At 37.3% G+C, this 22034-nt stretch overlaps 1 protein-coding gene across 3 annotated transcripts in view; it reads left to right on the forward strand.

Annotated features, from left to right (window-relative positions):
- Window positions 1-22034, forward strand: part of 5-HT1A (5-hydroxytryptamine (serotonin) receptor 1A) — a 119194-nt gene that overhangs the window by 93856 nt on the left and 3304 nt on the right. For all 3 annotated transcript variants that reach the window (XM_070108655.1, XM_036367661.2, XM_014237669.3), the window contains 4 exons: window positions 1651-1840; window positions 2225-2362; window positions 13038-13268; window positions 18276-19287. In XM_070108655.1, the coding sequence (XP_069964756.1) occupies window positions 1651-1840; window positions 2225-2362; window positions 13038-13268; window positions 18276-19247 (1531 nt within the window). In that variant the 3' untranslated portion in view covers window positions 19248-19287. The remainder of the gene's footprint in view (window positions 1-1650; window positions 1841-2224; window positions 2363-13037; window positions 13269-18275; window positions 19288-22034) is intronic.

Genomic DNA, 22034 nt, shown 5'->3' on the forward strand with positions numbered 1-22034 from the left:
TTCCAATTTCCGCGCTCCCACATAAACATCAAATGTCTAGCTAGAGGCTGTGCGAAAGTTTTTTTCTATGCCCACACACATACACTTCCACAAGTACGCGCATAGCCCTTGTAGCTCTAATGAAATATCAAAAACTTACAAACAATGTTAAAAAATCGACGAAAAAATAGCGAATCCGCACAAAAAGCCTCCAAAAAACAATAAAAAACAGTTTAGCCAGCTGGCAACCTTGTAACCGGGAACACATGCGACACTAACTATCGAAAGTAATATTATAGTTGTTGCAATAATTGTTGCAACATGCGACAAAGAAAATACCAACGCAAACACATACATATGCGAAAACTGGCAAACCTAACGGTTTAAGGAGGAAAATAAAAATCAGCATTGCTTTCGGGGAAACTGACAACGCGGCTTTCGAAATCGAACAATAAATGTTCAACATAATTCCACACACAAACATACACGCACATATGAAACCATTTATCATTTAGTAGGGATATCCTCAAATTTTGAAATTAAGCTCGAGAAGGTAGGGAATGTGCCGATTTCCTTGATATCTGAACAAGTTCTTATAGGTCTGACAATGATAATCAACAGAACTAAATCATATAAAGAGTCTTCGCTTGTTCGGATATTTTTGCAGTATTTACAATAGATAATAGAATAATAGAACAGTTGCACTTTTTGAGATCCCTTATGAATTGAGAAATCATATTCCATATGTCGAAAATATATATATACTTTTTTATGGCCGAAGTGCGCTCGAAGGCATGCCATTTTTCGCGGAGGGACGGCCGCTATTAGAAATCAATTTGCTAGTAGAAACGTGGATTTGACCCAGGTTCTGCATATTACATACCACGGGGACCAGGCTTGTTCTAAATTTGCATTCAAGTAAATCAAGGCATAAGTATGGAGAAAACGGAAAAGCCCTAACTGTGTCGAAATAGTGTTTCCTTTTAGTTTTATTTTTCGTCACAAATTTCAATTTTTTACACTCGGACATTGACTGAGAGGCTTATGCATGGCAACGCAAACTTTTCGGAAACAATAGAAAAACGTAAAATTTTTGCGTTGGTGCACATTTGTTCGGGTGTGTATGTATTTATTCATATGTACGTATGTGTTTTAATGCCGGATATACTAACGGCATGCCAAAGTGGCAACACTTTGCCACACGGTGTTGCATATTCGCGTTTCGGATGCTAACAGTTACAACGAACTTGCACTCCAACGCCCGCAGGCATCGTGGGGAGAAGTCTTCCTCACCATCTATTCTGCCATTTTTTCCGTTGCTATTTATTTTTCCACACATTTTTTGCCACCATCAGTGTCAGTGGCAGCTGTTTGTGTTATTGTTGATGCTGCCAACACTTTCGTTATTGTAATAGTTTTCCAACAGTTTTTACAACGTACGTGCATTCGTACGTGTATGTATGTATGTCGGTTGGGCTTTCGTGCTGCTTTAATTTTTTACACACTCTTTGGTGGTCTTCGACGGCTTAAAAAATGAGATACGAATATTGAATCCGATATCTAAGTATCAAAACGTTGGAATGAACCTCGTATTGTAACGTTATTTATCTCTTAATCTTATTGATTGTTTTCATGACACTAATGCACTCTTCTTTTGTGTTGCTCTTGCAGATATTGGGCGGTTACTAACATCGATTACATTCATTCGCGCACAAGTAAGCGTGTCTTTCTTATGATCTTCTCTGTGTGGTCGGCGGCTGTAATAGTGTCGTTGGCGCCACAATTCGGCTGGAAGGATCCCGATTACTTGCAGCGTATAGAACAACAAAAGTGTATGGTTTCACAAGATGTCTCATATCAGGTGAGTTAAGCTCAAACGTGTCGAATGCACACACACAGTTTGGAAATATACCTACGAACACTAAGAACACAAAATATATTACTCGGAGTGGCCTCCTCCTCCCAACTTTAAAGTGAGTTTACAAGGAATATAGTTCACATCAAACACCAATATACTTGTATGTATAGGTATCAAATCTGTGTGTATATGACTGAAGTTATTGCTTGAGTTTTAATAATAATGTGACTCTGATGAACTTATGATTATTTTGATAACTTAACTTCAGCGACATCTAGTGACCTCTGCAAAACTAACTTGAAAACTCAGTTTTTTGGAACAATTACATACGTACATCTGTAGAGATTATTAATATCAAAGTACATTGAGCTCTTAATCACCTTCCAGGTCTTCGCAACATGCTGCACGTTTTACGTGCCGCTACTCGTCATTTTGGCGCTTTATTGGAAAATATATCAGACGGCACGTAAGCGCATACACAGGCGGCGACCACGGCCAATCGATGTGACCGGCAATAATAATCAGGTGAGTTGCAATTAATACAAAACCAACATGTTTCCTGCAACATTGCTATTAATGTAAACACACGCGCACACTCAAACATTCGCCCCAACTCCAAATCACAAATAAATCCGGAAACTGATGGAATAGCTGTAATAAATAAATGCGGCTAAATTTTAGCTTCATCTTAACTCCACAGCTCCACAGCTGCGTGGCAATTTGAACTTGGCTCTGGGTCAACAAACTTCACAAATACAATGTGAATTTCGTTTTTATGAATTAATATCATATCAAACAAACATAGAAGCAGGGGATAGTGGGGGCGGCGGGGCATGCTCACTACTTACTTACCTTTGTTTGAATAAAACTTGCGCCAACATTAATGCTTTCATTAGTTTAATTGCTTTGCAGCACTGAACGCAGTGATGCCGACCAGGTTTCCCCTACACATTTCCATCCACTGGGCAAAGAACATTAACACTGCCGAGGTGGAGGGAAAGGCAACAAAATAACTAATTGCAATACTTTTTGCAGTTCCCATTGGTATTTTTTGTTTATTGCTCGTTCTATATGCGACGGAGACGGGGGGCCAGGGCGGTCCGACGCAGTTGGTGAAGTGAAGCAGATGCGGCTGAGCTGCGGTGGGTCAGTGACTATAAATGGTCAACCACAAAATTTAATGTCAGGCGTAATGAAGTCCAATTGTGCAACCACAATTGCTGGCATACCGTTTTATAGTCTGTCCGTGCGCCTGTGGTGGCGGCTGACAGCACCACCGACGCGAGATGGGTTGCGGTTGGGACCAGAAGAAAAATGTTGTTTATACTACTCGAATGGTGGAGAGCCGGAGAAGGGCCGACCCAAAGAGTTACTATGCGGAAATTGTGCTATAAATTAAAAACCAAATTCAGGCAAATAACAGCAACACAATAACAACTAATCTGACACATAGCGCAAATAAAATAAAAAGCAACTCAAAGTGCAATGTGAAAAGAAAATGGCAAAAAATGTGCTGAAAAAATTACTCGGTAGCAAAACAATTACCAACTAAGGCAATGAAGATGCACACACAGATATGAAAAAACGGGAAGCAAAAGTGCAAAGTAAAACTAGTCGGAAATTAAAGATAAAACTAATAAAAGTGACGCAGAAAGAGAACTTTAACGCACAAAAAGTTGGTAACCACGGCTAACTTTTTCAAAGTAAATAAATTTTCTTGATTGGAAAAATTTCAAAGTGTGTCTAATGTCGCCGAAAGAGCTCGCGCAAATATCTTGGATGAAAAATATTCGCTTGCAAAGCTTTAGATAGATAATGAGCTCAAGGACTTGTATGGATCTTAAGGCATTGGTGTGGAAATCTCAGCACTTAGTACAGTTTCGAAAAGAAAAGATTATTATTTAAAGCAAAAAATCTTTAAAAAATAATCGATTATGATGAAGATATAAATTCTAAAAAGAAGTTATAAAAAAGCTTTGGGCTCCTGAAAATTATAGACATTGCATTGGACTAACTGATATCACACGCGAATAATAAAGAATGGGGTATCTTTGATAAAAAAAATAGCAACCCTAAAATTTAGTAACTTATTCAGTTGAAGCAATATATTACGTATCTCAATCTTCAAGTCAGTCGGGTCTTTCAAACGAACGAAGTTGAATTTAAATAAAGCAGGCCACAAAAGGGAGAACATCGAAATGCGATTATGGTTCCGAAGCTTTTACGGTTGGTATATAAATGCTGGTACTTTCCTCCCTGATTCTGGGTTTCTTAAACAAAATGAACTTAGCCTAACTTAACAGTTACAATAGGTGTGTAAACAAGAAGAACTACAGATGTTTAACATGATTTACGGATGGATAGTCACAAGCGAATACACGGACACTAACTGCCCACAAGTGTTCTGTATTTTCAACCAAAAATGCGTGTGCCTCTGCGGATACTTGTACGCGTACACTTGAGTAAGGCAAAACAGCGAACAAAAATCGAAAGATTAGTTAAGTAAAAATGACAGCCTGAAGAACGCAGCGAATTCCTTAAGTTTTGGCAAGTGAATGTCGGCTTTATGCTGCCATATCTGGGCAAAGGCAACTTTTGGAGCGCCTGATATGAGAGTGAAGTGATAGACAGATAAATTTGTTGCAGCGAAGATGAATGGTTGGACAGCTGAGGGCTTCGCTAGTTGACTTACGTACTGGGCGACTTCGAATTAATGAATAACAGCTGTGTTTTGACGGACAGTTGAGCTTAGTAGCACAATAAAAGAGCACTGTACATAAACACTGCTGGAGAGAACTGTCCCCTATAATAAATGCTTAATAGAAATACTCACTCAGACACACACACACAACTGTGTGTAACTTTGCTTTTTTCAGTTGTTTATTTTTCGGATTCTCTTCGTAATAATCTTTCGTGCTTTTTGTGTTGCCTAAGATTTTTCCCACAAAAAACTTTTGCCCATCATTTGAACTTAGCGCCCAACAGTTACCCGATATTTAATACAAACAGATTAAAATAAGTTAAATTTTTCTAAACAAAACACAAAAATAGAAAATTTATATTATAATAAAATGCTTACAGAAAAAATAAAAACTTCAGCTGATATCCAAAAAGGCAAATTTTTCTCTGGACACAAACAATTGTGGGTAACTGAAACACAACAAGTTAAAACAACCAGAGGATTACTTACATCACCTCCTACAAACCGCTTTCATTTGCAGAAACCTTGGTTAGCTCCAGCGATTACTATTCACTTTATAATAGTGGAAATTTCAAGGTTTGGGACGCGTGACTTCAAACTCCTGCATCAACTCTCTCCTACTTGGAAGCAAACGCTCGAACTACCCCAAATAGTCACTATTGAAGGTTTTTCCCTTCTCAAGATAGTCGATGAATATTTCACCTTTCATATCCCAAAATACTGAGGCCATAACTCTTTCGCTGATTTTTGTGCTTCCTGGCGTTTTGGACGAGGTTCACCGGCTACTTTTCACTCAGATGACAATCGTTTTGATTGCGGAGTGAAGTGATGAATCCAGCTTTCATCCATTGTCATATATCGATGCAAAAATTCCGGTTTGTTACGTTTAAACATGGCCAAACACTGCTCAGAATCATCAACACGTTACTGTTTTGGTCAACAGTCAGCAAACGCGGCACCCACTTTGAACAGACCTTTCTCATGGACAAATGCTCATGGAATATAAAGCCAACACGTTTTTTAGAAATCCTGTTGTATCCCGCAACTTCTCTTTCCGATCATTCAGAACGATTTTGGGGATTTTTTTTATGTTATAAAATCAAATATCATTACATTTGTATGTATGTATGTACATAATTGACCTGACAACATCCTTTTACCAGTGTCAACAACAACAATACACTTGGAATAAGTAGAGATTTTTAACATAAATATTAACTTTTTTCAGAAAATACACTTAGCAATACTCATGAATTAATATAAAATTTTCTCTGTAGTTGATAGATACTTCCGGAGAATGCCCAAGTTGTGTTTATTACATCAGAAAACTTAACGCAGAGAGTGCTTCGGTTAAGGCGTATAGTTAAAGTACGTGTCGTCTCTTCTAGTTTTAAGCACTCTAGACGTATGTACGGCTAGTACGAAACTAATAATTTTATTAACCTACGCTGTTACATTCTCTGTTGATATAAAAATTTGTGTGTGCTTGACCACTCTTTGTTGCTGAATTAGGCCTTTAAAAAGTGTATGGAAAGTCTTTGAATACATGTACAAAGTACATTCGAGTATATTTTGGCAACGAACCGATAAATCGTAAGGTGTTAAGTTCGCTCTTATGAAAAAAACTCTATCCATTGAAAATGTTTAAAACTTATATCGATAAAGATGACGAAGCAGCCAGTTTGAAATGGGAGAAAAAGTTCAAGTAAATTTTCCTTTCATGTCTAAGAAAATCCAAAAAATAAAAGGTTGACAATTTGTGTTTTGCAAAGCTCAAAAAGTTAACAAACATTTCAACATTCGAAATTCTGTGTTTGTTCATTTTGTCATACCTCATCAATTCCGTATGAAGTTGTAAGCCCTTTTCATTTAGTTATTTGTATCCCAATCGATTTAAGGTTCGTTTTACTTGACTTAAAATACCTTAAGCCTTTTAAATTTGATTTGTTTATGTTTTGGGGAATGCAAGCACTTTTCTCGCTATTTTATGTTTTAGAATTTTAATTATTTCTCATCACCTTAAAGATATTTATATAACCGTAAAAGCTGAAAAATAAACGCAAAACTCAAAATGAACTCTAAATGTACTAAGTTTCGGTTTAACAAACCAGCAAAAACAGTTCTTGGGTTATAAATAACAGTTGAAAAAAGACTAAGAAAGTGAATAGAGCACACCTTCATCATTATTATCGTAATCTGCTTTTTATTGACCTTTCTTCACATTCATGAGGTACAAGTATTATAATTATATTTAGTGGTAGTCTGAGTCACCACCTCTTTGCACTAAGTGGCATCCTTTGTGCTTCAAATTTTTCTTGAATATTTTTTTTTTGGTTTCTACATAATTCCCTTGCGCTATTCATTATTCTACAATGAACCAAATAATAGCCAAGTAATATCATTAACCGGCACACAAAACAAGTAGCCGGCTGTGCTGGTTATTAAACATTAAAATACTAGAAGAATGAGACTAAGTTCGAGCGGAATCGCACATTTGGACTCTCAACGGACAAAGACTAATTTCAAGGAGTTTTATTACGACTTGTGTCCTCGCGAAAATTTAAACTTATAAAAATAAATGGCGCTAGGCCACTACATCCTGTTATGAGCGAAATTTAGAAAAAGTCCCTTCTTAAAAGGTACGGTGGTAGACTGATTTTTCTAACTCTTAAATAGAGCTTTTCTTTAGTAGGATTCCTGAAACAAAAATTTATTTCTTATATTATTCCAAGTGCCTTTTTCTCATCGTTAGCTGATATTTCTTTAAAATCTCAAAAAAATTGTGCTTGGGTATAGAAATAAAACCGATGGCCAACTGGAATGTGTGAGTGAGAAACGCTCAACAGCTGTTTAATTTTACGGTCGAGCAGTGAAGTTAATTGGCTGAATTTAAATTGAAAATCCTCTTAGCAATAGCACATAATTAATGACCACAACGCTGAGCCGTTGAACTGGGCGAGCATTTCTTCCATGCATTTCATCCATCGCTTGCTATGTGCATTACTTTTTATAATTTATATAAAAAATTGGTATAAAATCCAACTATCCCATACAATATTAAAATCAACTTTTCCAGTGATTGTTATTAGCTCTATGTATTCAGCTAACGCAGGCTTTAAAATTCTGCTTCTTGCACCTTCGTAATCAGTGTATTTTGATTAAAATATCTAGCTATCGATTGTAACTTATTCTCTCAATGAAGGCCTCTGATGGTCACTCAGAAACTAGCAGAGTTGCAATGTTTACATAGTTTCTTTCGCTGTCCCCCCCTCGGTCAATGAGGTACATATGCTGATATGCGTTAACTTCTGTTCAATTTGCCATAAATTTCAATCCGAAAAACAAAACAATCAACTGAAGAAAAAACAAGCATTTAATGTAGCTTGATAGTGCCAATAAAGTCATTTTCCCTTCCCGCCCCAACTCTTGAACTTTTATGGCGTATTAGACACCATGTGAGGACTTCTGAGCCTAAGCTGACCACTCATGTTTGTTGGCATATGATTGCACTGCTTAAGTGTCCTTCAATACTGCCGCTGAAGCACGTCTACATGCATGTGTTGCCACGCTTGCTCTGTTCTCCTACGTCCCGACGTCCCCGCTACGTAGCTGAGTGTCATATGCTTTTAGGCGATGCGGCGTTGAAGGGAATTATGCGATAGTCATTGTGTCATAACTCTACACTCGAGAGTTGGGCATAATTGCTTGACTCGCATATGTGTTTGCGCGCCACATGCACACATACATATGTACTGATGTTATTATGTGCGACAAAAACACGCACTTCAACACACGTTAATGGATCTCCAAGTGCGAAAGATGTTGACTTCCTCAAAACAAATTAATTACTGGCTCTTTGGGCATTAAATCGTTGTTCACCAAATTAAATGGAGCTAGCCTGTTTGAAGGAAAAGTAAAATCGGAATGCTATTTTGACTCGGTATTGTTTCTTGGGGATATGCTTGTAGTACATTTTCGAGCTACTAAAGCTTAGAATGAATTTATTTGCCTCGAAGGGTTTTTCTGTTTTCATAGGCAAATAAGAGCGTTGTATGTTGTTCCAATGAAAACACAAAACCAACTTGAAAAAGTTTTTTTTGTAAGCGCTGTGTTTGTTGCACATACATTCATTATCATGTTCTCATTCCCAGTTAGGCACACATGTGTATGTATATATGATTAATCTCTAGTGTAAACTGAAACCCAATCTCATGCATATGTCTCTTGTTTAAAGCTTTTATTAAAGGTAATAATTTCTGCAAAAAAAAATTATATTTACTGGAAGCCAAATAATCTAAATTCAGAATTAGAGACTCGATTTCGTTTCATTTACTGGTGCTTTAACATAACTGAAAATTTTTGTTACCCTGTAACTGAGAAGTCTCTCCAATTTCTCATTTTCAATTTCAAATTCCAAACGCATTAAAGTTTCACCATAGAGCTCCGAGCGCTTTGAAGTGCCCGAGCGCTCTTTGTTATTGGTCGAATAACTCAAAAAATAATTATCGGATCAACTTGAAATTTTGGGAGAATACAGTACAACTTTTCATTTTCAAATCTAAAAGTTCCAAAATCGAGACAGAAAATTACCATTAATGTCTCAGTGGGTTGCAGAAAAGAATCAAAGTAATCGAAAATTGAAAGCACTTCCACACTGCCGTGGATTCTGGACATCACTCGAATTGCTTTAGGCGAGTTGTTTGAACTTTCAAGCGAAGCACGTCTCCTATTAAATTTAATCTGACATTTTATATGAATTTTAGAAGTAATATACATACACACATTCTACTCACCTGTGCACTGTTGTGTACTGTATGTTGCCGGTAATGAATTTATAATTCAGGTACGCCGAATGCCAATAGAACCTCTCACAATCGTAAAACAATGCGTTTGAAGTAAATCAATATAAAGCGGCATTTTAACCAAATCCTTCCATTTGCGGTTCATTTATTTAGAGCTTGCTGCTTGGAAAATCATTGTGGTTACTAATGCGAAATGGAGCGAATCCTTGATTTGCGACCAGCATTGTTGCTGCATTGTTGCTGGCCAACAAAACTATACAAAAGCCTAAATTACAAATGAAACATTCTCAACTCTGCTAACCGAGAACAATCAATCCAAGCAAGCCATTTAGTCGTCCATTCAAATACGCTGTCGTCGACAATTCAACCACTGAGCCATTGAAGCGAGCATTTTGCGGCTGTCAGCAAAACAAATCTTTACAGTTAGTCAAAAGCCCGAATTAGCACAGAACGGAGGCTAGCGTGCTTATGCCACAGAACACACACACCCACACTCGCATACATCCGCCGTTCAACCCATTTCTTGCATAAATTAATACAGCCGCTACAAATCCGCCTGCATCTGCTAAGTTTTATACGATAAATCACATGTCGCTACATAAATGAAAAGCGAGCAATCATCGAATAAAAGTCACAAATATACGCGCACATACACTTATATATACATATATGTACATACATATGTAGTACGTTGAGAGGCTGAGTAAGTGGTTTGAAGTTTAGCAACTATGACAAGCCGGTTTTCAATGGCTTCGAGCTTAGAATGAATGCGTTTGCATTTGGGTGGGTTTGTGCACCAGTGCGTGCACCAACAGTCGCTCCGCCTACCAACGTCTCATTCAACCGAGCAACAATCGCGTCAAGCAACGTCGAATAGCGAACCAAAATTTTCATAAAATCACGCTGATGCTTTGTAAGCGCTCTAAAGCTGAATGAAGAACCAGCGCACAACATAAGGCAAGCGAAAAACTGTTAATGATAAGGCAAGCTAATGAGCTCTTTCTAGCTTTTTATTTTTATTTTTATTTCTTTTTTTTTTTGTTTTTGCAACATTTTTGCTTTGGTCTTTTTAGTCACGGCTCGGCTGTAAGCGTTTTTAATTGGGTAAAAAAGTAACAGCAAATCCCAAATTGTTGTCAAAAGTTGAGGCCAAAAATGTTGTGTGTCTACTTTGAAAATGTCATTGGATGTATAATACTAATTAAACACATCAACTGTCTAATTGCTTAAATTGCTGGATTAAAATGTGGTTGCTCTTTGCTGGCGGCGCCATTTGCGTTGTTCATACGCCACGTACGCCTAGTTGAGCACTTAAAATGGGACAAAGACACACACGCCCACTTCACCATTACTGCTGTAGTTGAGTTGCTGAGCATGTTTGTGCTTTTGTAGCACTTAATTTTTACAATTGTGTTAAGTATCAACAGCAACATTGTTAATGTGCTCAAACATTCATTAAATTTGTCATGCCGCACACGACATGCTAGTTGTTGCACACCAAGGCGAGGCGAAGTAATAGTAATTAACAGACTTTTTGAAGTTTATTTAAGACTATCTTCATACTTTCGATCGCTTTAAAGGTATTATTAGGAAATGTTTATTATTAATTTAATAATTTTAGTTTGACGCAGTACCTAACACGCAACTCGCCAAGCCAATTGATCCCAAACGTCAAGAGTGAACTTGTATGCGAACTAATCCCAAGCAAATGAAATTCAACGCCTACACTGTAGCCAATCAAGCAAATCAACTAACATAAGTAACCACTCATCTGTACCGCATTTCGGTGAGCCACAACTCGAAAAGGGTCAACTAAGCTTACTTTGCTCACTCACTTACCAACTTACTCAATTGCCTGTTCCCCATTTTCAGTGAGCCATGGTGAGTAGGTTTACTATAACTGCTTTTTTGCTTTTTTTCCACAAATTTTAAGGAAAGATTGTGTTCGAGCAAGGCGTTGTGTTGTTTTACCCAAAATGGGAAGTAAAAGTTTAGCCAGTGGGCTTTCTTAAGCTTTTCATATTATTTGAACAGCATCCTTTTATTAACGCATAAAAGCGTAATCATATTGGATACTAGCTTACATTGTGATATTTACTATTTGCTTTCTTCAGCAATATGGATGTACATAGGTATGTGTATTCAGAATTTCAACGTGCTCTTTACCCCTCAACATGCGATAACTTCTTTAGATACTTAAACTAACTGCCAATTAGTCTTCTGGTTTTTATTGATTTGGTTTCTCTTCGCAACCAACACATCAAAACGAGAATAATCGGTCTGAATGAGGAGCTATCCCATTTGTACACACCTCGGTCGGCGACAAATAAAACAATAGTCGGTAGCCACGATTAAGAAAAAGGTAAACAAGTCATTGATATCGCTTAATTGATTTCAAGTAGAGTATCCTTGGGCTAAATCATAATCCTGGATCACGCTAGGATTGTTCTTTGTCTATTCTACCAGGGCATACAAGCATAATTAGCACATTCACACACTAGCACACAAAATGCTCTTAATCGAGAGAAAAAATTACATGATAATTGAACTCCTTAAACAACCACAAAAACTGCCTCCACCTCTTTAAGTGCCTAGGGAAATGCCTAAACCCAAAATTTATTATTGACAAATTGTGTGAATGAACACACACACACATCATGTACAATATACAATATATATGTTGGACACACAAAAGAAAATGAGCTTACCAATTATTTCCATCGAACCCCATTTGTGCCCACTTTGTGTATTTAAAATATAAAGATTTATATGCTCTAAGGAGCGTCGTACTCGTGTCGTATCTGTATGTCCACTATTCACTACAATCGGACCAACGCCTTTGTAACTGTTAACATCGAACTAATGCATAAGCTGGAACACAGCAGGATTAGCTTCACGCTGGCGACACACCAACACATACTCAAGCATGTAATGTACATATCGTCGGACTTTGGAGAGAGGTATCGAGGTAAAATGGAGTAAGATGTGGAGGTGGAGAAAGTTACGAAAATGCCAAAATGTGAAATTTCATTTTCTCACAAATTGCGGATTATTTAGCCATAAAGAGGGCAACTCGAAACCAATTTAAATTTTTAAGCAGCAGCAGAAACGAAGCCAAATGCTAACCGTTTGTGTTTACGAAACCAAATTCCATCCGCCAATCGTTTCGATGGATATCTTCCTCTTTTCGCCTGAGTGAAGAAGTATGAAGGCACTTACCTGCAGCAAGTGGACAAGCAATGAAGTGTGGAGCGCCCAAGGGTCCTGAAAGGATGTGAGGCAGCGCATAAACTTGAGCTCGAATGTGTTGTTGTACTTTTCATCACCATTTGTCCAACGTGTACTACTTACTGAATTTTTTATCAATTTGTTGCCAGATTGGCTCTCATTTCTTCTACGATTTTACGATCCTTTCTGAACATATTTGCACACACTAACGCACATATACGCATGGCTGTGTAAATGAACACATATGTCACACAAAAATGCATATGACCATAGATTGTTGCCTTGAGCTCTCAGTGAGCTTAATGCCCTTTGCTTTCACTTTTCTGTTACTTAACCACTTAACTGGTTTTCTGTTCCGGTTATTGTTTTCTTTCACTTTTCTTGATTTTTGCTTCCTTTACATATCGTACATTTGCTCATTGCTCACAGCTCACAGTCTATAATATTTCTACTTACCATCTTATTTCAGCCCGACTTGGCTGTGCAGAAGAAGCGCAACCGTCTTCGATTGCGTATCGGCAAATTCGGAACGGCACACGCCAGCACAGCTGTCGGCCAAACAACGCTCGGACTGGTCGAGGGCAACTCAACGAACACGGTGAACACCGTAGAGGACACCGAATTCAGCAGCAGTAATGTGGACAGTAAGAGTCGTGCGGGCGTCGAGTCGACCACGATGTTTAGCAATAATCCCGAAGAGGTGAGTACAAATAACAAATTTTAGTTATGTTGAACGCTCCGTTTGTGTGCATCTGAATGTGAGTTCATCCCTGCATGTGGCAATAAGCCACGCACAAATACCTACATATTTTCAGCACAAGGCAAACGGGCGAATTGGGATGATTGGCATAATGTTAAGCGAGTTTTGGTCAACATTTTGGTAAACATTTAAAGCTAGACCTAGCTCTACCCCTAAGTAATAAATTTGCCTAAAAGATTTACGGTTGCAATTTGTGAAGCTAAATAAACTTTGCACGTCAATTAATTGAAATACAAGTATAGAAATTGTTTGCTGACATAAAATTGGTTTTGAGACAGATTGAAAAAGAAAATTAAAAGAAACTCGCAGAAAGCTCAAGAAGCAGAAATAACTTTTAACGATATTGGCAAGTATTAGATCCAAATTTTTTTAAGAAAAGTTATTGGAAAATATAAGCGAAGCAAGGTATTTCGCTTCATGACCAATTCTGTAAATAATAATTTGTAACAGATTGAAAAAGGTTGAGTACTGAATTTAGTGATAATTAGCACCTAACTGAATGCTTTCCACATATAAGCTCCAAATCCTTTCTCCAAATCAGGCAAATAACCTTAACTAATCTCACTACTCACATCAGTAGTGTTCATGTATTTGTGACACACCAAAAGCCAAGTCAATTGGCCGCAAAGTCAATAAATTTGAGTGGACGCCAGTAAAGTTTACTCCAGGAATCAATTTTGAATCCTTTAATTTATTGTTTACTCTTGAACTTTGAAAGTCGCCTCAATTTTCTTAGTACTTTAATCGCTTTGGTAGCTCGGCCTGCGTCTCTTTTGCACGCGCTGCAATTGCAAGAATGTGAGTACAATGTTAAACTTCCTGGTTTGATTAACTTTTCAGCTTTGTACGCCGTAATTCTTAGCTTCATGCAAACTGACCCCGAAGGTTCTTAGTTGGCCAGAGAGAATGCGTAAAATTCATGAATAAGCAAACACAAGGATATTTATGCTGATACGAGTACATGTGTATTATATAATATAATATTATAATTGCCATTAGATCACAAAATCTTTATACATCCTTTGCAGTTTGCTAAAAAATATATATTAATCGTTCAATATTGCGTCAGTTGGGAACAAAATTTATTTTATTATTTAACGCCGTTATCAAATCTAAGGGTGTTTTCGGTCAAGTTCACAACAACATATTAGTTACATCTTTTCAGCAGCACTTAGGAAGCCAACTTTAGCAAAAGCAGAAGAAACTTCAAATTTACTGATGCGGCGGAGAATCAACACACATTGCTCATAAAGAGATATAGTTTTATTTTGAGACTTTCGAATCTCTCACACAATTATAAACTGAGTGCTGAAGTGAGTTAAATTTATATAGATTTATGACAACAACAACTAAATTACAAAAACTAAAATGTGTCTCTTTTTCACCGAAAGAGCAATAAATGCAGTTCGCATTGACAACTTCATCTGAACTTAAGGTTCTTGGTCATGCAAATCCTGGATTTGGCTTAAGTTGTTTTTGAATTGAACTTATACTATAATCCGCGCCTAATACGTGTATTTATTTGATAGTATTTAAATTATAACCTATAATTTTTAAGGTGTTTAGAATGGATGTGAAGTTGATAAGTTTAATTGACGGTGCACTAAGTTTCGTCATTTATCCCTTATACCTAACGAGAGTCTGTTGAGTCCATCCCTATTCTAAAATTATTCCCTCGGCAGCTACTTCTCATTTTAAAGAGTTTCGCGTTATCGCCAAACGCAACCGAGTGGTATTTCGATAATTTGGCTACACTTAAATGCTTTGGTCACAACTTTGAAAACAGATAAATGACCTTCAATTGGCTGCCATTGTTTGCGCAAATCTTCATGTGCGGTTTGAAGTAAATATGTATTTATTAGGAAGCCTGCTGTTCAAGCAGCGCACAATTGTTCACAATCAACATTCGACACAGAACAAATATTTGTCTTGGCAAGGTTTCTGCCAACGCAACAGAGCCAGGCAACGGCCCAGCGCTGGACTCATGGCAAACTGTTGGAAAAACTGCCGCGTTGCTCTCCCCACATCTACATGCCCACTAATTCACTTGAGCTTTTTATTTGATATTTTTTATGCGATGCGGTTTGCTTCACAAATTGGCAGAGGATGGAAAAATAAAGGTATGGGTGGATAAATATATTATGACATTTCAATAAACAAGCGAAATCAAATTTTAAGGCCAAGCATAAAGTTGGAGTCACATTCTGTATACAGATATACCTATGTATTGTAGAAGTATGGCGCTTGCAGTTAAATTGAGTGAAATATTAAAGCTGATGGAAGAAAAGCAAAGGTAGATGGAAAATAAAGTTATCAGCATAAAATTTCATAAAATGGAACTGTCAACATCTCTCACATAATGCCACTGCATTCCGTGTATTCAAAAACTTCAATATATGTACACTTCAGCAAAGATTAAACGTGTGTATGTATTGTATAAAAACCTGTTTATGCTCTCTTCATGTAAAATTTTACAGTAAATTTTAAGCACGGGATCGTCATTTTGAAAACCTTCCAAAAAAATGTACTTTTAAGTAGGGGAATGCAATAAGCATGCATATTAAACTAATTTTACGTCAGACCGCCAAATATAATGCCGATAAAGCGCTCTTCCCTTGCACTAAAATAAACATGAATACACCCACACGTATACATAAACACATACAGCAGGCAGCAGGCACATATTTATTCGAATTAACATAGTATAAGATTTGCCAGAGTGCATTATCCCCACCCTATTATGTTCTTATGTAATGCGCACCGTATGCTGTATATAATAATATCTCGCGATGTAAAAGACGGACAGTATAAAAACGTAATGAGCAGAGAGTAAGTGAACGCCACTGAACTGTTGCCTGAGTGTGGGTAACGTATACGCCATGGCATATTTAATATCACCAAGGAAAAGTGGGCCTCTATACCTGCATATAGAGACAGCAAAAGCAAACAGAGTCAATATTAAAAAAATAGAAAAACAAAACAGCAGTGCGAAATTCCACTGCAGCCTCGTCCCGGGTTATTGATAGTAGACAGTAGGATCCTTCAAACAAAGTGTACTTTTTTATTTCACGAAATTACGAATATTTACGCCACTGAAAAAGTTCATTTTCATTTTTTATATTTATATTTTCGGGCATTAAAATAAAACACTTACATTTCGGAGCTCTGACCTGGCCGATGGAGGGCATACTTATCGCTCATAACCTTAAACTTTTGTGATAATCATCTGCCGTTATGCATACAATATTCCTGCGAACCGCGAGACCCCATAAAAATATTATTGATGGACGTGATGAAAAATTATATAATATTAGGAATACTTGTAAAAATCTGCTCGTCTAACTGACGGCGAAAGCGCGCAACGCATAAATCGTAAACCCGCAATAATATCGATAACACTTGAACGGAGATCAGCAACAACAGCGGGGAAACTAACGTAAAAACGAAATAGTGGGATTGGCGGCGAGCTCGTCCCACAGACTCTACTGGCATGGCAATGCCAATTTCGTCGTCAAATTGCACCCACAAACACACACACGAGTACGTACTTAAGTGTGTGCTGGCAAATGCTTGAATACGTCGGTTTACGAAAATAAAAATGGAAATAAAATAAAATGAATTTCCTGAAACTCAACATTAATTTGATTAAATTGAGCGTAAGATACAAAAGCGCAATCTTTGATTGGAAGACACACGGGGGGGCTCTCCTCTTAAGCTTATTTATTCGTGTGCCGTGAATTGATGAACTAAGGAAGGTGAAGCAAACATAATACAATCAATTTAATACAAAAAAAGAAACGTCTTCAAAGAGAGTAATATTAATAATTTAAATATTCTAAGATTTGCGATCATATATGCTATTAGAGAGCTTTATATATTAGTCAATTATTAATTTCTCTTCCGGTTTCTTGCATAGTTCCGATTATGGAGTGACGTCCCATCCATGACAGTTCGTTTGCACTCAAATTATTTAAGACGAAGTGAGAAATATTCACTTCCTCCATTTATAATTTCAACTGGTTAACGGTATTTGACCATGTTGTGATATTTTTCCACTAGGACACGCCAACGACCTACAGTAACATTGTCCTTCAACTACTTTCTAAACATCACTTACAGACATTTAAATAATATAATTTATTATTTTCGACAATTTTGAGCTTCAATTGCTGTGCAGCGTTCTTTGCCATTTCAAGAACACACTCTTGCTGATTGTGTGAGAGAAATTTATGAGCAGATGTGGCTGTTATATCACGAGTCATAAAATTTTAACCTATAAAGATAAATTCCATAATTCATGCACGCGGTGATTGAATTTCTTAAAATAGGCTGAATTCTAAAATTTATTAGTACTGCTTGTGTGGTTTGTGTGATCAACAGTGATTTTTAATGTGCTGCATGCCATCGGCTCTCACACTTTCAAACAAAACTTTGGGGAGTCATACAAAAATGTTCAAAACTACAATTGCTCCTCTTACATATTTGTACGTATGTATGTTATGAAAAATAAAATATGAGAGAGAGAGAGAGAACAAACATACCATCACTTCGGCTGAGAAGCGGTGTGGTAAGTTTGGTGTCAAATACTAATACCAAGAACTTATATATATGGTTGCCATTAATTTTACAATGTGATAGAGTTGCCAATATTATCATTACAAAATAATTAAGCTTCGTTTGAAACTAGACCCCGGGAATAGTTTTCCGAATTGTTTTCAAAATTTACGAGTATTTTTGAGTATTTCATTGCTAATTAAAATTTAAGATACAAGTAATTGGAAAGTAGGTGTTCCAGTCAATATTATTATACAATAATATAATGAAAGTCTCAGTTTATTTTTTCACAATTGGGAGGGTTAAGTTCTTCACCTAGTGTACTTAAACGTATATACGAAATAAATATAGTCTAACGTTTTCAAATCCGTTTTCTTCTCACTCTGCTAATAGATTCCGACTACTTCGACAAGCCAAATATCGACTGTATCCCACCTGGTAGCATTAGCTAATCAACAACATACAGCATCCAAATCAACCTCAACAGTACAACAGCAGCAACAACAACATAAAGACAGTAGTAGCAATATAAATACAACAACAGCTGCGGCGGCAATTTCAGAAGCAGCGATAACGACAACAACTCCAGAAAACAATAAGTTACCTACCACAACAGCAACAACAACATCAACAACTAAAGTATGCATAGTAGCGCCGAACGACAGCAACGGCATAAGCTCCACACACGCTGCGATAAATGACAGCACACCTACAGCCACGTCTGCCAACGGTACTGCGGAGGTCCTAGAGGATCCTCAGCTCCAACAACAATTGCAGCAAGTGCAGCAGCATGCTGACACCACGACACCATTAGTCGGCAGTAAGACAGCACCGCCGGCTGCATGTGCCTCAAACGCCACCACAATCACTTCCATATCGGCACTGTCGCCACAAACACCAACAACCGCTATCACCGCAAGTAGCGGTGGTGACGAACATCTGCATCCACTGGCGCCCTCAGTGACGCCTCTGGCTGCCGCATCCTCCTGCCAACTGACGCCCACACCCAAGCTAAAGCATCCACAGCCATTATCCAGCATAGCCAATCCCGTACATAAGGTGACAAAACGTAAAGAGACATTGGAAGCGAAACGTGAACGAAAAGCGGCCAAAACATTGGCTATCATCACCGGTGCCTTCGTTATCTGCTGGCTGCCATTCTTTGTAATGGCACTGCTCTTGCCGCTGTGTGAGACATGCGAGATTAACGATGGGCTTGCCTCGGTATTTCTTTGGCTTGGCTACTTCAACTCAACGCTGAACCCGGTGATTTACACGATATTCAGTCCAGAGTTCCGACAGGCGTTCAAACGCATACTCTTCGGCGGCCATCGTCCGGTACATTATCGCAGTGGAAAGATATAAACAACAGCGGGCGAATTTTCGTCTGAAAAGTTAACACACAGTAAGTCAAGGAGTTTAATTTTTTTTTTTTAATTTGTTGCAATTATCATTTTACTATATTTTAAAATAAGTAATAAGTATCTCTTTTGAAAGCTAAAACTAATTTTTTCCTTAATAGAGACTTTAGCTTTTCAGCTTGCTGAAGCTCGTAGTTGGTTTACATATGTAAGACCAGTTATTTATTTCCTACATACCTAACTTTTAACTATTCTTTTAGATATATGAAATATTTACTAGCCACAATCTTAGTTCTCAATCAGCCACTATTACAAATCAGTATGAACTGACTATTTCTAGAATGTACACCGCAATACAAAAAGATTCATTATGAAATGTCGCAGGCAATGTAACTTCCGACATAAGCAAAGCCGAAAGACGAAGCAAGTGCGATTCAACAAGAAAATTTTAATAGTAGCAAAAAGCTTCTGACATGCTCGGAAACACTATAGGTCTGAAATTTGCATTGAACTTCAGGTAATCTTCAAATGCACAACGTTTCAACACAATCCAAAAGTCTAGAACGCCAAAACCGCAGCATGGCTGCAGTTAAACTAACAAACAATCATTGCAATTCACGCTCTTGTACATGGATACTTGTATGTACAAGTATTGTATACTTATATATACATGTATATACAAAGCATTAGACGCATGTAGCATCTTAAAAACTCAAAACTAATGTCTGCAAATATTCATACCGACAAACAAGAATAGTGTCCTGTATAAATAAGCTCTAGGATAAGTGCGTACACACACACATTTAGAACCAACATTGCTCATACGCAACATCTTGCCAAACCCCACCAAACATTAACAAAGACAAATGACGAGAATTTAGCAAAAAAAAAACGAAAACAAAACATAAAAATGCAAATAAAAGTTTGCCTCTCGCTTCGCAAACCGAAAAGCACTGCTTGCCACAAAGATATCTACGTAATTGTTGTTGGCAAAATCATTGGAGCAAATTGATTGCATTTGCGTATTCTCAGCTACACTCCTTAAACAGTTCTTTTTCATGTCTCTTTTGTCAACAACTATTTTACGAAAGCAATTGCGGAAGTATTGTTAACAAAAAACTGATATCGCTTGGGACAGTTACGGGAGGCCATATTTTGCTATTGCCTGGAGAAGTGTTGACTACTGTTGGCTGATTGTGTTGCTCAAAGCTCGCTTTACAATAGTCTGGTTACGAATTGGCCAGAGTGAAAGAAAGCTCACAAATTGGAAATCGAAATTACATGAAAAACGGACAGTTAAAGAGGAAAAGGTTTTCGGTTGCAGACGAAATTTAACAGCAATGCAAAAACCATGTAAAATGCTTTAAATTTAAGAGATGTTGAAAGACCTGAAAATTTTTTTAATGTCTTCATTGAATGTGTGTTCTTTCTAACTGTTCCTAACTAAAAGTTGCGATTCGTCAATTACTTTACAGTTATTATTCATTCGGTCTTAAGTATTTTTTTTTTTCATCTCCAAATCATATTAATGAGTCTCGACCACAGACTTGTTTCCTGCTTATTGCAGCCAAGTGTTTCAAAGATGCTATTACTTCTTAAAAGTGTTGCGCACAACAAAAATTATATGGATAATTTTAAAATTTTTTATTTGTTTTAATGTCTTAAGCTCTCTGCTTGAAGATAAAAAGTAACTCTAAATGTGGTGACGCTTCTAGATATATTTCAATCTTCCAAGCAATTTCGAACTTACGTATATCTTCTTTACATTTCTTTTGTGTGTACGCTATGCAACTCGCACCACGCTTCTCACTCCCATTGCTCACAACAACAAAAGCCGATAATGACAGTCAATCAATCAATTTGCATACGTCAAACTGTCGCTGCCGCAGCCAAGCAATCCATTTCGGCGCCTAACATGCCTATTATTAGGATTTATAACTTAACGAAGTGCCGAGGGGTGCATTTTTCGTAACTTCCGGTTTTGAAGTACTCTGCTAAGTGAGGCGGAAATCCAGTTTACTTGCATCATTCAACGCCAATGGGCGCATAAAAAAATAAAATTTCACGCCTGCATACAAAAACGCCTTTGCAATTGAAATGTGGCAGAAATTCAGAGATGGATCGTAGCTGTGCGCGTTGCTTGAGCGACAGTCAGCATTGGTGACAGTTGTTTTTGCTTTTCTGGTTAGAAAAACGTATTTTAAGTAACTTTTTTTTCTTTTTTTTGTAACTGAAAAAGTCTTTGTCGTGTCAAAATGTAGAACAGAACAAACCTACATACAAGAAGGTATCTGAAACTATCACCAATCTCGTTGAAATATTCTACATCACTTTAACCGGACCGCACGTCCATTAGTGACTGAAACTCATAACATCATGAGCATTTGTAGAAAGCCTCAAGTTCTTCTTTCGGAAAAGTAAATAATTATCGGCATAAATTTGAAACTACGAGGTTCTACAGTCACTTCCTTTGATAATTTCTACTTTTCTCCACCGTTATAAGAAAAGGTTTCTTGAGTTTTAAGAGAACGTGTATGAATTAGTTATTTGATTCAATCACGCGTGCCGTGATTTCGAACCTCTTGAAAGTACAAAATTTACTCCACTTACTTTATTCATCACAGTGCATTTGGTGATTATGCTCTCCCACCTGCTTTATTCGGTGTTTACTACCAACTTATAATACAACAAAATGGCCCACATAAAGTACTATCATCCGGAATTTAGTGTTATCGCTTCCCAATGCCAGTGCCGTTTATTTTTAGTTTTTTTGTTTTGTCAATCAGAAAGT

Source organism: Bactrocera oleae, chromosome 4 (assembly GCF_042242935.1).
Source record: "Bactrocera oleae isolate idBacOlea1 chromosome 4, idBacOlea1, whole genome shotgun sequence".
Classification (NCBI taxonomy): domain Eukaryota; kingdom Metazoa; phylum Arthropoda; class Insecta; order Diptera; family Tephritidae; genus Bactrocera; species Bactrocera oleae.